The sequence below is a fragment of the Elaeis guineensis genome, chromosome 13 (assembly GCF_000442705.2).
Source record: "Elaeis guineensis isolate ETL-2024a chromosome 13, EG11, whole genome shotgun sequence".
NCBI lineage: Eukaryota > Viridiplantae > Streptophyta > Magnoliopsida > Arecales > Arecaceae > Elaeis > Elaeis guineensis.
The window spans coordinates 69,341,426-69,359,812 of record NC_026005.2 but is presented as its reverse complement, the minus strand read 5'-3'; the positions used below and the strand labels follow the sequence as shown (position 1 = coordinate 69,359,812).

At 37.4% G+C, this 18,387-nt stretch overlaps 1 protein-coding gene across 1 annotated transcript; it reads right to left on the bottom strand.

The window, feature by feature from the left end:
- Positions 1-588: 588 nt before the first annotated feature.
- On the bottom strand, positions 589-4,818 carry LOC105056137 (protein argonaute 7). The gene is given in 4 exon segments (XM_019854395.3): positions 589-2,416; positions 2,549-3,800; positions 4,272-4,316; positions 4,319-4,818. Coding segments are annotated over 4 exon segments (3,039 nt in total). The 5' UTR covers positions 4,614-4,818; the 3' UTR covers positions 589-969.
- Between the last annotated feature and the right edge of the window lie 13,569 nt (positions 4,819-18,387).

Here is an 18,387-nt window from a genome sequence, read left to right as displayed (position 1 = left end):
AAATTAATAATTATCGGAAGGACCTTATTAAAGTTGCAGCAATTGCATTGCAGGCGCAAAATGTACACTTTGATTAGTGATTTCAATAAGGCAGAAGGTATCATAATGAATAATACTAGTAATACAAAAATCTAGACTAAAAGGACAATAAGCGCCTCAAAAGCAACTCATATGCAGTTGTTTTCATGAAATAATTCTAAAGCGAGAAAAGCAAGTCCATGATCAGGAATCATTGATCCAGCAACCTTTACTTCTTTTTTACTTATCGCTCCTGCAGAAGCTCGAGTTACTTGGTGTGTTTGAATAATTAACTATTTCATACAGTAGGTTATTTCCATTATATCCATTTTAGAGGTAAGTACGGTTCTTCCACTAGTTCTATTGCTGTTTAGTGAAAAGATAATGTCAATCATGACATAATATGAACAAGAAGAAAAGGATTAATCAACCACAAATCCTAATCATCGATAATCATGCTTGAAAGGCTGTATTTCGGTGTAAAGCTTGTCTATTATAATGGTTTTAAGTAGCCAAAAATATTGGCATTCATCTTTAGAAAGTGAAACGATCGTCATAAAGCTAGCTTACTCATGGAAAAAGAGTGGTACTACAGTGAACTACATTGAGAATGATAGCTCCAAATGGATGATGTTTCCACTGCATTACAAAAAACATCGGCAGTAGTAGCATCAGCCAGTACAATGGTCCCACAATTCATAACTGGTTGGCACACTTGAACATTTCACAAACATATACACACAAATACAAGATTCCTATTTAGACTGAGATGCACAAGTTACCTAGTCTGCATTGAAGAATCCAGCTATTCCAGGAATCAAAAAACTTCAGTAAAGTTCAGCATTTCATTGTCTGCTTTCACGCATCAAACCAATGGGAAGGAAAATTCTGATCATGCCGCACTGATAGATCAAACAAGAAATCTTTTAAATGAACTCTTTTTACACAATATCAGCAGTAGAACATAAGCTTCTTGACATTGTCTCGAAGCTTTGGCAATGGTGCAGTTTGCAGAGGAGCGGCTCGAGATAGTGTAGTCCGGGCACATGGCATGGAGTCCGACCTGTCGAGATACAATCTGCCTCTATATGCTGCAAGGTGAGCATAGTATGCAGGTGGCACAAGAGAAACTGGTTTGGTGCATCTCACAAATGTGTAGCAGAGATTATGAATCAACTTCTGCACTTCATCGGATTTGAAATTGTTCTCATCCCACAGGATATGGTAATGAGTCGGCCTGCTTGTTCCTTTCATCCCCCAATGACTGCACAGATAAAAATCAAATTCCCTTGGATGTGTTATCACGGTATCCACAACAGTTCCAGGTGGTATGTTTTCATCAACAAACTGGCAAGAAGAGGCATTCTTCTCATTTATGAAGAGTCTTGTATGGTGCCTCTTCTGGACTACTACGAAGGTGATGGTGGGCTCGTACTTGGGGAACTTCAAACATGCTGCTCTGATGGCCTGCAACTCTTCCTTCAGCACCTTGTAGAACTGAGTCTCACTCACGCCATCTCTGAAAAAAATAATTCTACATGGGAGTTTGTCAACTGTAAGGAAGAACTCCTCGAGTAGCTCGCCTACCATCTCTTCCAGGTCTTCGATGATCTCTTGCCGGTGCGTCTGAGACCTCATCCGAGAAATGTACTTATTTGCTGCAGGCCAATTCATGCTGCCAACAACAGCCGCAACAGATGGGCTGAAGTCATCGAGCGGGTGCGGGTGCGTGACATCGGCACCCATAAAGATCACCGGTTCATCATCTCTGAATATCCTCGGAATTTGGCAGGGTAAAGTGTTATAGAGTACTACATTGCAGCCACCAAGCTTTGCATTGATTTTAAGAGATAAATTCGCCAGGAATTGTGAGCTGAGCTTACTGAGATTGGAATATAAACAGCACTGACTCACTACACCTATACCAGTCTCGGCAATTCTCTTGAAATCAGCATAGCCCCTGTGCTTCTTCTCCATTACACACATGAGAAGTTGGAGGTTCCCTGATGCAGCTTCATGGATTTTCTTGAGCTTGGCTTCCAAAGTTGACACATTGTTCAGCACCTGCATGTGTTCATATAATGGGCTTATGATTGTGTTCCTGTTCAGAAATATGCCAAGCTGCTCGCACCGATTAGAGAGCTGGTTTATGAACTTAGGGATGCAGGACCGCTGCTCCGGGGTGCCACCAAAACTTATCAGAGCCCACCTCCTTATTTGGGAACCTTCGGCCACATGGCTGTTGAGCAAGTTCCACTGCCGGTCATGTCTGTTTGGAGTTATATTTCTAACATGACCACCATCACCGAGTTTTAGTTTGGGAGGCTGAAGGACTCTTCCACAAAGCTGGGTCATCTCTTTTGAAACTTGTATCTTGAACTCATCAGCATAGCATCCACTGCGATGAAACAAGTGTTATGCGAACAAAGAAAGTAGTACATATGCTAAATTAATAGGATTTGAAGTGGAATTATTCCAAAATAAATTGAAGCTGTTTTATAGCATAAATCAGTTAGCTGTATGTAGCTACCTTGTCGGGCCAACTGCACCTCCCACGACGCCATTGATGATGTCTTTCCGCTCTCCAGGCCTCTGGCAGCCCATCTTAAGTATTCTTGCGGTCTGCTCATCAGAAAGCTTTCCAAGAAATTTCTGGCCTTCACACACAATGCAGAGCTCCATTGGCAGATAACATGGCTTGCTTCTACTAATCTGCAAGCATGGAAGGTTTCTGAATTGAATGTCATGGTTGTAGTGATCCTTGAAATAATCCACCAACATCAGATCCTTCCCATCTCTGTCTCTGAACTTGAGGTTCTCTGTTGCTTCATCGGTAAGGCTAAAAACCCGGTATCTCTGATCTGTTTCTCTATGGCAGACAAAGACTCTAATGTTCTTCAGGGCCTTCTCAACTTCTTTCTTCTCTTCTCCCACCAATCCCCTGGTTTTCCTCTGTGAAAGGTCTCGTAGGAACTCGCAGCGCTTCTGTAGGTAAGGGATGATGCCTATGCTTTCATGAAAAGCTGTCACCGAGAAATCAACATTAAGAGATAGGCCTTGTTGGGTTGGTCTAAGACTCTGGAAGAATCCTCTCAATCCCACAGCTCCTCCACCAATGTCTTTGACTCCTCCCATGGAGCTGGTATACAATGACCGGCCCATAGGAATGCAATTCTCTGTCGGGCTCTCGCGCAAGGCTACATCCAAAGCATGAAGATAATCCTGAGGAAGAGGGATACCATCATCCTCTTCTTTTAAATATCTATTCAAATCCAGGCCACTTAGTTTGGAAGCTAGCCTAATGTTTACCCTGAAGAGTTTAGATTTCTGTTTCCCAAACAAATTACCACCATTATAGGAAGGCAAGAATTTGGCCGAGGGAATTGGTAGACTTACAAAGAACTCAAGCCTATCACCTTGGAACTCAACAGGGCTGTATAAATTCTTCCGACCATCGAAGACTGGCAGTGCACCAGAAAGCATATCAGAGTGATCCTGCACCAGCTTCCTCTTGATCAGCCGTGCAATTTCCTTGGATGGACATGGAGATATATCAACATTATAATGGAAAATTTTTTGTGAGGGATCAAATTGGACAGGGAAATGGTTGGCAATAAGGGGAATAACAGAGCCTTCATCGCCGCCAGAATCCGGCCTTCGGGCTGCCACCGTAGCTTGAGGACCACCCACATGTTCTGTGTGGCAATTTAAAGATTTTCCATCCACTGCAGCACCTTTCTTTCCTGGTAAGGGATTAGTTTTCTGTTGGATGACCTCCATAGCTGCTTAAAAGTTGAACATTTTGACAATGTAAGTGATTGGCAGAAGTAGGGAGAACCTAAGGTACTACCAAGAAAGGGTCATTCCAAGGTTGCAAAGAAAAGTACCATGATACTTTGCAGGATCTTTCCCATTTACCACCTTAATAAAAATGTGAAAGGAGGCTCAGTTCATTTAAGAGCAGAGCTAGAATATCTTATATTACTTATAGTAGGATTAAAAGGACCCAAAACATAAAAAGAACCAACATCTACAGATGCATCTGGGATATCCTCAAAAGTATCAAGATTTAAACCTTTTTGTTTGCCTTTCATCTTTCATTGATTGCTACCTAATAAACTACACAATAGACAGCCTGCTAGCTACAAAGAATGGAACAATGCAACACAAAAGCAATGGAAACAAAAAGGTCTCACCTTTGATAAGAATGACACAAAAATATATGTGTAGAATGAGTAGAGACCATTGCATACCTTGAGGAATAGGCAAGACTGCAACCTGGGTTTCCAACGAGGCGCATGAACTGGCTTCTTTTTCCACAAGGACTTCTGGCCGTGAGGTTTTGATTTAGGAGCGTTGCTCTGGAGGAGAGGTGGTGTTGGAGGGAGCTGAAGGAGTATTGGGGGAGGTAGAGGGAGAGGGAGGGGGAGAAGTGCTGGGTAGGCCTGGTATCTCCTCTGATAATAGTATCCATCATGGAGTGGGTGCTGACTAGAGTTGGATAACTCCCTTAGGGTGGTGGGATGAGACCTCCTCTCCATTGGTGTCCACTTCCTACTGGGTTTCTTCTTTTCATCCTTAGCTTCCTCTTCCATGGATTCCTCTCTCTCTCTCTCTGGGCCTGTTTGTGCGCTACTATATGGATGAGTTGATATATCCCCCGAGTCTACTTATGGAGGAGAGTATGAGGGAAAAAGGTAGAAGGGATGGGACAGACAGAGAGGATGTGGGCAGAGATGCTGAGCTCAGGACAAGGGATTAAGGGAGGGTGGAGCCGGGAGGGGGGCAGGGGTGATTATTGTTGTGGCAGGGGGTGGGGGGGGAGGAGAGAGAGAGAGAGAGAGAGAAGGGGGATCATTGGGTTCAAAAGCTTTCTCTTTCTGCTGTGCTGCTGTCCTGTGTTCTGAAGTTCTAAATTCTTAAAGTGGGGATGGTTTATGACAGCAGTAAATACCAGGGCAAGGGAGAAGGGTGTGTTGGGATTTCCTTAAAAAGTTTGCAAGCACTGCATTGATCAAAGGGCAGCTCTTTATTCCATTTGAAAGGCATTCATTTAATACACACAAATAGCAGGTGGCCCCTCTCATATGATAAAAAGGTATCTTGGCACAATCTGGCTGTTTGAAGTCAAACATGGAGAGGAACAAGAGACTGTGGGGTTAAGGGCATATAGTCAGATGACTCCATGAATTTGCCTTTTCCTCTATTTTTCTCCAACCTGCTCCCAAAAGTTGTTGCGCACCAACCTTCTTTAGCATTGTCCACTGATAAAAGTAAATGCAGCCATATGTTTGAAATGGTTTAATTTGAAAGCTTGTCTATGAGATATGGAGCATAATCATAGGCATGAAGCCTGGAATATCTATGGTTTTGTCTGTTTTTTGGTGCCAAAAGTTGTTTGTCATCCAATGGATGTTCTACAATCCTTCTATACCACTTTAATATTTGTTATTGTTAGCCTTTTCCTCTTTCTTAGGCCTTTGATCACAAAGTTATTAAAAAATCCTTCTTTGTTCTTGAAACTTGGACCCATATATAGATTTACATCCTCTTAAGGAGAATTATACCTCATATTGCATGCTCCACATGGTTGTGCAAATCACGCCAATCGTTGTCACTCATTCATGTGGATCCTATTTATCAAGCATCCATCTCGATGCACTGCTACAAAAATAAGTGATTATAGTTATCGATATGCATGATCACATGGTGCACATCATATAAGATATAATTTCTTTCTTTGCAATTTTCTCATATTTTATTCTACTAATAAATCATTCTTAATCATTACGACTTTAGTACTTTCCTCATTTAAAAAGATATTTAGCAAATATAAAGCCATCGTTTTTCACATTCATCATCAATTATTTTTGATTTTATCATGTTTTTAAATTAGGTATGGATATAATATATAATGGATATAAATAGGGGGCTTTAGGTCCGCTACAAAATCCAATAATTTAATTTGCAAATTTAAAATCATTGTGAATATAATATAGAGATTTTAAAATAATTATATATAGAAGGTTCTATATCTTGGAAACTTTTCGGTTATTTGTTATATCTTTTGAAATATATAGTTCTAGAAAAAATGAAATATTTTGAGATGACATGATGTATAGACTAGGAGTCTTGAAAGCAATATGGATATTTCAGCTTTTTAGATAACATCCAGTGGTTTACATTTTGGAATTTACAATTCAAGTCATAGAATTTTATAGTTGGCTTTTACAGTTTATATGTATCATAACGGTATTTAAGTAATTAACATCCTCATTTCAAATGTACTCATTTGACTCTCTTTGGTTGTCTAAAAAGAGAGGATCAAGAAACATATTTTTAAACTTTTGATAATAAAAAACAAATTCATATAAAAGAAAGGCAAACGGATTTAAAATTTTGTTTGAAAGATTTTTCTCCAAGAGAAGTGATTTTAGGCATGTTGGTGAAAACAATTCGAACGTATCCTAATAAAATTTCTAGTAGTTGTTTCTACAAGTGATGTGCTTAGTAGTTGACAAATTCTTGCATGACATGAAAATATTCTTTTAATATGTTTCTAGCTAGTTTATGGGGTGAATATGAGAACCCAGAGCAATCTCTATTTTCCACAGTGCAAATTAGGCTGCCTTCTATAACACTTCCCCTTCATCCTGTAGCATGGCAGGCAATGAATGTGAAAAGCTTCTTGGCTTTTTCTTGGGTTTGAATAAAAATATTATAAACTTGAGATATTATCATACTCTCTTTTGCAAGTTACAAGCAGCCTCTTTTGGCAGGGGTTAGGTTTACAATTTTTCAATGAGGATTTAGCTACACTTCCAAGTGGATGGCTCTACTTCAACTTGAGTCCACCATCTGACCTGTGGATGCACATACTTGTGCATCTCATTTTGCTTTAGAGGAATGACTAACAAGCCTGAGTGAAAGAAAAAGCGTCATGAAAGCATGAAAGGATGAGGGGAGCACCAACCTTGTCATCATTGCCTCCAAGCCATTTTTTATTTACACTTCATGCATCTTGACCCAACTTCCATCACTTCTTTGCCTCATTTTATGCATACAATGGTGGCATTGATTGGGACTGATGGGTGGAAGCATCCCACACTTAGACAGGCCCACGTTTCAGATGATATGCAGTGAATTTTAGTGTGCCAGTTGTGTCACATAAATATTGCATTTTACTTGCAATCTGCCCCACATGGCTCTCTCTTTAATGGAGAAATTATGCCTACGTTAGGTGCACCACATCAGTTGTGCACCATAAAAATAATCCGAGATGAGGTGAGTGGACGACAAACCGAGTGAGCCCCATGATGAATAAGACCTATAGAAATGAGAAATCTAATCGGCACCACCGCTGATATGGTGCATTTGATATAGGGTATAATCTCTCCCATCCGAACTCTTTCATATAATTTATGGGACTGTAAGTTGATCCATTTCAATGATACTTTTTATTCTGCAACCTGATCTAGCACCCATGTTAATTTCAAGTTAACCTTCTGATATGTAACTCCTCGATCTCATAAGGGTCAAGAATTTTGCCCTCTAGGGCATTTTCGGTAGCTCTCCTACTCTATATGGCCCCAACCACCAAGTCATCTAGGTCATCTGGACTACAATACTTGTGCTTAGATGGCTTGGTAGAACTTTGTTTTTCTCCCCATGGTTGATAGTATATGTATTACCTTGGTATTTTCGTTGTTTTTTTATACTGTGTGGCCATCGTTTTGCTTAGTACTATGTATGTTTGTCTTTTGCAAGCTTATACTATATAAATAATATGGATTTAGCCGCTTTCATACGGGGGGAGGGAGGAAAAGATCCCGAAACCCAAAGGGTCTGCCTCTGTTGAGTTTACTGGGTTTGGCCAAGTTAGAGCTTTCAAAACAGCTGGCGCCATTGAGCATTCAGGGAACTTCATGTCCTATTAGTGCAAAACTTACTTGTCACACTCCGAATCCGATACCTGAATCAGATATTTGATAGCCACACATTTTTCAAAGCAAATTTTAAAAAATATATAAGAATCCGATACAGTCTTAACATCCATAATGATTTATTTTTTATAATAATTGATAAAATTTGTATGATTACAAATTCAATTCTTTCAATCATCAATCAAATATGAATTGAGCTCTATTTATCCATTATGCTCACCGTGAATCCAAATCATTGCCAATTATGAGTATCCTGTAACTCTAAGAAAAAAAAGAGAAATAGAAAGGTGTGATTTTACAACTCAGTAAAAATTCTCATATACCAACAATAATATAATAATAATAATAATAAAATAATAATGATTATTACTTATCAACCTAATGTCAAAAGATATTACGATTCATAAAACATACACTTTAGCAAATATCGTTTTATACAATGAGTCACATCATACAATTATTTTAAATCAACATGCATTGGATCCAATCATGCCAAGATGCTTAATTGGCTTTAGACTACTACAGCCACAATTCCAGCCTATAGTAGGGCACCAATACCATGGTTAGCCCTGTGGACCACCACAATCACATTTACAGCTTGTAGCGGGACACCAATACTATGGCTAGCCTAGAGGACCATAAACGTTCAAACCCTAACTACCACAATGATGTTTACAGCCCATAACAAGGTATTAACAATGACTAGTCTGGGGGACTGCAGGTGCTCAACTCTGAATTATCACAGCTTTGTTTCTAATCTATGGCAAGGCATCACCTGTGGCTAATCCTGTGGACTATCACAATCATATTTTTAACCTATGGCAACAACATAGCTAGCCCAAAGCACCACAATCCTCCATACGATCATACAACTCAGTTTCAAGCTTATTAGGTATTGTGATTCAATATCATATTTTTTATAAAACTCGATGCATATGATTACCAAAATCCACCTAACTCAATATCAATGATATGTAATACATAACATCGCATAAGTTATAAATATATACTTAACAATTAAGTATATAACATGTCACTGTCAAAATTCATGGATCAAAACCACAGATGCACAAAATAGTTTTTATATAAATAGGCAAATAATGTTCAAAAATTCTTACCTCTATCTATGATTGACTCAAACATAATAATCAATGAATTTCTCGATTTACGAACTCAGAATCAAGATGTTCTCCTTGACATCTTTTTGTACAATCAGTTGCATCTTTATATAATCATGGACAAACCTAAAAATCATATGTGATTAAGGCTAGAAAAATAATGAAAATATCCCTAAATATCACAAGTTCAAAACCTCTCCGAAAATCAATCAAGATTTGAATTTATCTAAGTATGTAGACCCTCCACTGGTCCAAAAGACCACTAGAGAGAAAAAATCATGAAGAGGAGGAGAAGGCTAGAGAGAGAAATTAGAGAGAGAAAATAGAAAGAGAAATAGATAGAGAGAGAAAGTGGAGAGAGAATAAAGAGAAGAAAGAGGAAAGATAGAGAAACTCTCTCTCTCTCTCTTTTTTCTTTTTCTGATTTTTCTTCTTTCTATTCTTTTCTTTTTCTTTTTTTTTTCTGATTTTCTTCTCTTCTTCATTGAAATAGAGGAAAAGATGTTTGAGGCTGGCCACTTCCCATTGCAGTGACCCCTAATGAGTGGTGGCCCCTTGTGGTGGTAGAATCGCTGGCGATCTGGCCTTTGGCATTCGAATATGGTTGGTGACGGTGGCTACTCCGATGAAAGGAAAGATGAAAGCAAAAACAGGGGAAGCTTTGTTTTTAAAATCCAGTGGCCATCCAACCGGCGAGGACCTCAAAGAAGCTAGGAAGAAGAAGGGGAAAGAGATTTAGAGGCATACCTTGTCTTCGATGAAGTCTTTGGTCCTCTTTTCCAACGAAAATGATGGGGCTCTTGAAAATACTTGACGAAAATCCAATAGAATCCCATAGATTTTGCCAGTGATTGATCAAGGGGTGGAAGGTGATGCTTAGGGGAGGGATTTGGAGATCTTATATAGATCAATTCCTAGGGTTTTTGTTGGAATCCGATGAGCCCTAGGATTTCTACTTTAGGTGAAAAATGAAGAAGGAAGCAGGCTCCATCAGGAGTCTGCATCCCTACCTCACGTGCTAGTCATGTGAGGTTTCTATTTTTTTTTGCTTTAAAACTCATGCTGGGAGGTTTTAAAAATCTAAATTATTACATTCTCTCCTTCGTAAAATAATTTTATTCTTGAAATTAATATATTGTAAAATCGATAATATGAAGGATATAAAATTCTTATCTTATCCTGAAGCTCCTAGCTAGCTTCTTCACTCAAAAATAAATTTTAATCCTCTGTCACAACATCTTCTAAATTAAAACCAATATTTTCAATCAAATCTAAATGACTTGTACCATCATATTTTTGCTACGCTCTCTGACTTAATCCATCGGATATCTCGGGTTTGCTATATAACTTCCAAAACAATAAGATCATAAATTTTTCAATCTCTTAACTTATAATTGAGATATAAATTATCCATTAAAATTCAAACTCTATGAATCATTTCTATCACATTCCATATTAATCATAACCTTAAGTTTCTGATACCATTCTGTCACATCCTTAGTGATGAAAATCTTATGCTTAAATACTCTTTAACTTACAATCCCTTGAGATCATAACGTTAAGCTCTGCTATCATTCTATCACACTATTGATCATAATCCAAAATTTTAATATCACTTATATCACAATCCCTAGCAGCCTTAAACCTAAGCTTTGATACCATTCTGTCACGTCTCGAATCCGACATCCGGATTGGCACGTGATGGCCGCACATTCTTTAGGACAAGCCCTCAAGAATATGCAAGACCTTAAAATTTGATGCAGCCTTAACATCCATAATGATCTAATTTTTATAAAATTGATAAAACTTGCATATTACAAATTCAATTCCTTCAATCATCGATCAAATATCAATTGATGCTCTATCTATTCATTACGCTCACCGCGAATCCAAATCATAGCCAATCATGAGCATCCTATAATTCTGAAAAGAAAAAGAGAAATGGAGGGGTGTAAGCTTTATAGTCCAATAAAAATTTTCATACACCAATACGAATATAATAATATTAAATAAAAAAATAATAATGATTATTGCTCTATCAATCTCATGCCAAAAGATGCCATGATTTATAAAACATACACTTTAGCAAATATCTTTTTATATAATGAGTCACATCTTACAATTATTTCAAACCAACATCCATTGGATCCGATCATGCCATGGTGCTCAGCTCTGGATTACCACAGCTATAATTCCAGCCCATGGCAGGATACCAATATTGTGGCTAGCCCCTTGGACTACCACAATCATGTTTACAGTTTGTGGGGGGTATCAATACTGTGGCTAGCTCAGAGGATCATAAGCACTCAAATCCTAACTACCACAATCATGTTTATAGCCCACGGTAAGGCATCAACAGTGGCTAGTCTGGGGGACCATGGTGCTCAATTTTGAACTACCATAGCCATGTTTTCAGCCCCTGGCAAGGCATCATCCGTAGCTAGTTTTATGGACTATGAAACCACATTACCAACCCATGGCATGGCATCAATAATGTGGCTAGCCCAAAGCACCACAACCCCACGTATAGTCATACAACTTAGTTTTAAGCTTGTTAGGTATTGTAATTCAAAATCATATTTTTTTGCAAAACTCGATACAAATGATTACCAAAATCCATCTAACTCAGTATCAGTGATATGTAATACATAACATCGCACAAATCATAAATATATACTTAACAACTAAGTATATAACATATCACTATCAAAATTCATGGATCGAAACTATAGATGAACAAAATAGGTTTTATATAAATAGACGAACAATGTCCAGAAATTCTTATCTCTATCCGTGATTGACTGAAATATAATAATCGATCAACTTCTCAATTTACGAACTTCAAATCAAGATGTTCTCCTTGACATCTTCTTATATAATCAGTTGTATCTTTACATAATCACGGACAAACCTAAAAATCATGCACGATTAAAGATAAAAAAATTATGAAAATATTTCTAAATATCATAAGTTCAAGACTTCTCCTAGAATCAATCAAAATCTGGATTTATCTAAGCATCTGGACCCTCCACTGATCCAAAAGACCCTAGAGAGAGAAAATCATAAAGAGAGAGGAGAAGTCTAGATAGAGAAAATTCTAGAGAGAGAAAAGAGGAAGAGAAACTGATAGAGAGAGAGTGGAGAGAGAATAGAGAGAGGAGAGAGAAGATAGAGAAACTTTTTTTTCTGGTTTTTCTTCTTTCTTTTCTTTTTTTTTCTTTTTTTTCCTTTTTTTTCTTTTTCTTTCTCTGATTTTCTTCTCTTCTTCTTCATTGAAATAGAGGAAAGGATGTTTAAGGCCAGCCACTTCCCATGACGACGACCCTTGATGCCTTGCGGTGGCAGAATCACCGACGATCCGTCCTTTGGTATTCAAATATGGCTGGCGGTGGTGGCTACTCTGATGAAAGGAAAGATGAAAACAAAAATAGGAGAAGTCTTATTCATGGAATCCGATGGCCATCCAATCGGTGAGGACCTCAAAGAAGATAGGATGAGGAAGGGGAAAGAGGTTTAGATCCATACCTTATCTCCGACGAGGTCTTTGGTTCTTTTTCCTGACGAAAATGATAGTGGCTTCCAGAAATACTTGATGGAAATCTAAGAAAATCCCATAGATTTCACCAGTGATTGATCAAGGGGTGGAAAGTGATGCTTAGGGGAGGGATTTGGAGGCCTTATATAGATCAATTCCTAGGATTTTCGATCACTGAAATTCGATGAGCCCTAGAATTCCTACTTCGGGTGGAACACGAAGAAGCAAGCAACTCCATCGAGAGTCTGCCTCCCTACCTCACGTGCCAGTCACACGAGGTTTCTATTTTTTTTTTTGCTTTAAAACTCATGCTGGAAGGTTTTAAAAATCTAGATTATTACATTACTAATGATTGGAGTCTTTGGCAATTCCTGAAGGTGTGAGAAAGGAACTTTATCACCAAGGTATAAAACCAGGGGATAAGTTGCTGCACTAAGCAAAATTGTGCCCTAAAATTGTACACTAGCTACTCATGATTCATGTTTTGTCCATGTGAGGACTGCTTTAAGTTTTCTATAGAAAGCTTATGTATGTGGTGTGCATAAATGCACCAAGCAAACCTTGCATCTCGATGCGAGATTAACATACAATGATCTTCTTTTCCCTTTGTTTTGACATTATGAAATCATATGGGTCTTAACAGTTTATATAATTTAATCTCATGTTAATCTAATAAAGCTCTTGAGATCCAAACAAACTGGGAATAAGATAGCTTTTAGTTTATAATGGTGAGTAAATTACGGGAGTCCCTAGTATTATCAACTTGGCTAGCGATCCAAAAAAAGTACACTTATGAGAAAAATGAGAGATGCATATTTACAAATAAGCTGAGGCTAGATTATGTTTGCTTCTGCATCTGTATGATATACACTTTGATAGTAGCAAATTCTTTACATTGCTGCATTTCCTTGTTTATCAACAAGCTAAATGTCAAGTTTCCCAATCCAAATCAATACATGAGATTTAATTCTAAGTTTGAGGTAAGCATGACTCATAATTAGCAAATTCATAGATTCAATTCTTGATGGATGCATGCCAATGAGAACGTTCAATGAGTCTACTGAAATTGACTATGTATCAATGAAATCTCATCATTCATATATAACGAATTGGAATATTCATCGATATAACATATGAACAAATGAAATCAATCAATAAAGGAACAATATGCAAATACCAATACTACTGAAATCATGAACTTAGGCTTGAAATAATTGATCTTTTCTTGATTATTAAAAAAAAATGATCCTTTTGCCAAAAATTATAAATCAATTCTAATGAAGTAGCACTATTTTGAGAAATGACGAGGAATTTGATTGGGTTTCTTTTGTACATATCAATCTTCTATAGTCAGTTTTATCAATGGAAAATCTCTTAAATATAAGCATGTCGCTTGTTAACATATTCACTATAGTGGTCGTAGTTTACAAGGTAAGGAGTTCCATAAAATTATGGGGAGTGGCTACTAATAGGTGACCTAGACGAATAAGACAACGTGAGAAATGCAAATTGGTGTTCTCCACCTTTGTGAGACCACTCCAACAATCCCACAATCCTAATTTTTTTCTCCTATCCCTATCCTTAGCTCTTATTTTATGCAAAATCATCATAAGGATTGTGTTTCAATGTGCCCTTTGACGTGGACTTCATGTTTTAAAAGTGAAAGTGGTTATATACAACATTATTTTTTCCTCTTTATCTCCAACTTTTTCCAAGGGAATCTTCAACGGTTGCTTCTTTAATAGATTAGCTTAAAATACTTGAATTATAAGGTAGTCTTTCCATTCCATTAATGTTGCTTGGGCTCCAGGTTAGGATTTAGGTTGCATCTTTCATGCAAAGGAATGATTGATCTCCTTTCATTATGCTAATCATTGGATCACATTTTACACAAATTTTAAAAAACTCCAATATTTTCTTCCTATTTCTGCATAGATTTTGAATTGGCCATTGTGCAATCCAACAGTTGATATCGTAAAAGATGGAGAATCATTCTTTTGCGTGAAAGATACAACTCGAATCCCTAAGTTCAATGCCAATTCACAAATGGTCCATGTCAAGTAAATTGTTCATCATAAAATACTTTCTAACTTTGATGATAAAACAGTCTCAGATGGAGTAGGCTTTGTAGCTGACTTCGCTTGTTGATAATAGTCTACATGCATGATTAAAGATATCATAACCATGGTTTAATAGCAATATACTCTAATAACATTAAGTTACAATCAGAAAATACTTTATCGATGCATACCATCCTAATTTCAGTCTTGAAATTATAGTTCTTACAATCACAATAGAACTTTTAACATTTTTATGAGGCAGAGTGTAGATAATGCATTAACCACAAGATATACTTTCTGGTTGCAAAGAAACAAATTCTGGGATGACAATTAGCCACATGGAAACAAAGTTAGCGATACTGATGTTCATGTCATATTCTTAGGAGTAACAATTAAGTAGACATCTTTCCAGAAAAAAAAAAAGTAGACACAACTCATAAACAATATTTATATTGCAGAGCATGCAAAGATAACTGGATGAATAATCAAACCTACAAGTTCAGTGCCATTTTATAGAGTTAGGAATTGATGGCTTGCTGTTATGCTCTAAATCTAACATCTGGATCAACCATACAACATAGCCACACAATCCCTAGGGCAAGGCCCTAAAAAATATGTAAAATTTTAAAATCTGTTATAGCCCCAAGTTTTCATAAACACCAAAATTCTTAATTTATAACAAAATATTTTATATTAACAAATAACAAAACTTATTTAATTTACAAAACTAAATCATTCGACTGGTATTGATAATACTCTATTTATTTAATTCTTTTAACCATGATTCAGCCATAGTCAAGTACATGCATCCTGTAACTCTAAAAAAAGAAAGGAATGAAGAGGTGTGAGCTTTATAGACCAATAAAAATCTTCATACGTCTACACCAATATAATTATATAATTTAAAAATAATAATAAAATAATATTTGAGTGAAAATATAATACATAAAAGCTCACATCAAATATCTAAAATAACTCAAACATCCATATAAATATGTATCAAACATCCATTTTATCAAAAGAGATATATCATAATATGCCAAGTGAAACCTTTTATTCAATATTGGTTCATGTATTTTGTCAACTGTCATCATAATTCTAAATTTGATAAGCTTTTACTTTTCAACTTTGGACTAATACATGTATAAGTTTGTGGAGGCTATCTGAGGCATAAGCTTATGAAGGATATTCCATGTGTAAGCCCATGGAGGCTACTCTATATATAAGCTCATAGAGATTATCGCACACATAAGTCCATGGAGGCTGTCTCAACATTAGCCTATGGAGGTTATCTCATGTGCAAGCCCATAGAGGCTATCCCTTACGAAGTTTGTTGAGACTATCTCACATATAAGCTTGTTTCATCATATTACGAGATTAGTCCAAACTTTTATTTATTAAATTATTATATATTAATTTTATTAAATCAATTTTAATTTAACAATATGTTCAAGATAAATATATCGTAGCTATATAATTGTATTATCGATCACTTATACACTAATATAGTCAAAATATAATGTACTTATATTGAAAAATTATATAAGAACGATATTATCTCATGCAAAGCTAAATCCATCAATATGAATCCAATAATACAAAACCAAGGATACAAATCTAATAATACGAATCTATAAATAATATATATAATGATGATCATATATAAGGATTCTTGCCTCTACCAATGTCAAACTCAAATACAATATTCATCAGTGCACATGCATTCCTAACAAGTCCAATTAATTCAACATCAATTAACCAATATGTCCTCGATCAACCATCAATAGTATTAATTATTTGATAATTTTTAAACTCTAAAACTCTAACATTTAAAATACTCTTAATTCTATTTTTTTCCATCCTACCCTAATTTCAAAATAAAAAAAATAAATAAAGTGTTAGAATTTTACCTTGATTTATGATCTAAAATAAAAAAGAAAAGGTAGCGATATCTGGCAGCATGATTTGGTCAGATATGAAGAGATTACAAAATAGGGTCTAATCGAAGCAAAGATGGCCCAATAGTGCTCTCAATAGGAGAATTTAAGTTCTCAATAGTGAGATTCAGTGATGCTTGGCAAAGGTCGAGGTAAATGTTGATATAGTGCATGGTCACCAGTCTAGTTTAGGATCCGCAACTGGGTCAACTTGGGTCCATGGGGAAGGAAATCTAGGATTTCTTTCTTTGAGTCCAAGCCATGGAGGATGGGAAGAGAGGGGGGGGGGAGAGAGAGAGAACATGGAGAGTCCTTAGATGCTTGACATGGGGTGGAGAAGGGCAATGGTGGTAGTGAATCTAGTGATGGGTGTAGGCCTGAGGTTGGGCTTCTGGTAAGGCTGTGATAGTGGTGACCAGCAGCAACAGTGGTTACTGTTGATGGTGACTGTGGTTGGCCGGATGGAAAGGAAAAGAAGAAAGCTAAAAACTAAGGGAGGCAGCCTAGCTTTGATTCGATGAAGGAGACTTCGAGATGGTCAATAGTGATGGTATTTTTTGTCTCGACTCGAACTTCAGTGGTGAGTTTAAGCAACAAGCCTTGGCTGACAGTGGTCAGCAATACATAGAAAATAGCAAAATAGGGTAGAAGAAAATCAAAATAGGGGATGTTTATTGCGATGAAATCTAGCAACAATTTGGCTATCAATCTTGACCATCAGAGTGGTAAAAGATAGGAGAAGATGACCTTAGGGTTGCATTTGGTAGCTGATAATCTATCCAGATTGCTGGCAATTTAATGTAGTAATCTAGATTATTACGTTTGGTATATTTTTTGGATGGTAATTCAGATTATCTTGGTAATCTAGATTGCCTCCTATGCCTCCTATGAGGTAATCTGGATTGCCAAAGGGAGGGGTAGCTATCCAAATTACAACATCTTTGATATTCTTATGATAAAATTTTTGGATAAAATTACTCTCATAAAAAAAAATCAAACAAAATCCAAACCTTCTTTTCCTTCGCATGATGTCGCCCCCTTCTCTCCTCAACCCCTTGCGTCACAAACCCTAGCCATCCAAATCTCCACCTCTCACATCACCTCCGGTCAAGTTGCCACCATTCAACTCGTCGCTGGTGACCGCTCTTCAACCTGTAAGTTGTATTTTTCTTTTTTCTTTGTCACCGTAGGTGGTAATTGTTTAGGGGATGGGTTGTCTCCGTGAGCCATTGGGCGATGGAGCTGGATGAGGCGGCGTTGGGTGCGAGCTCAGAGATGCCTTGGCAGCTCTCTTGGGTGGCGGACAAGAGCATCACCCGGTGACCCACGATGAGCTCCTTCGTCAGTGAAATCCGTGGAGCCGTGGGTGGTGCTGTTGATTGTCTACGGCCCCTAGATTGTTGAAGGCATGGCTGGTGGTTTTATAGCGGGTGGTAATGAGCTTGCCGACGGTGGGGATGCGATAGAGTTTCATCTAGAAAAGGTACTCGAGGAGGACTGGTAGCGGAGGACGTCGACAATGTCGGCAGTGGAGTGGCCAAGGTTGCCAGAGTGAAGGAGGTAGGCATTAGGAACGACGAGGAGGGTGAACAATGACCGTCGGGTGAGGTCACCAGCCACCATGCTCGAGCTTTGGTTGAAGTCGGAGAGGTCTGGATGTGGCGCGATGCTTTGGATTAAGAATTGTATAAGGGGAACAATGGGGAGAGATAGTGATGAAAATATTATAATATATAATATATTTTTATTCTCTTATTTTAAAAAATTAAAAATTTT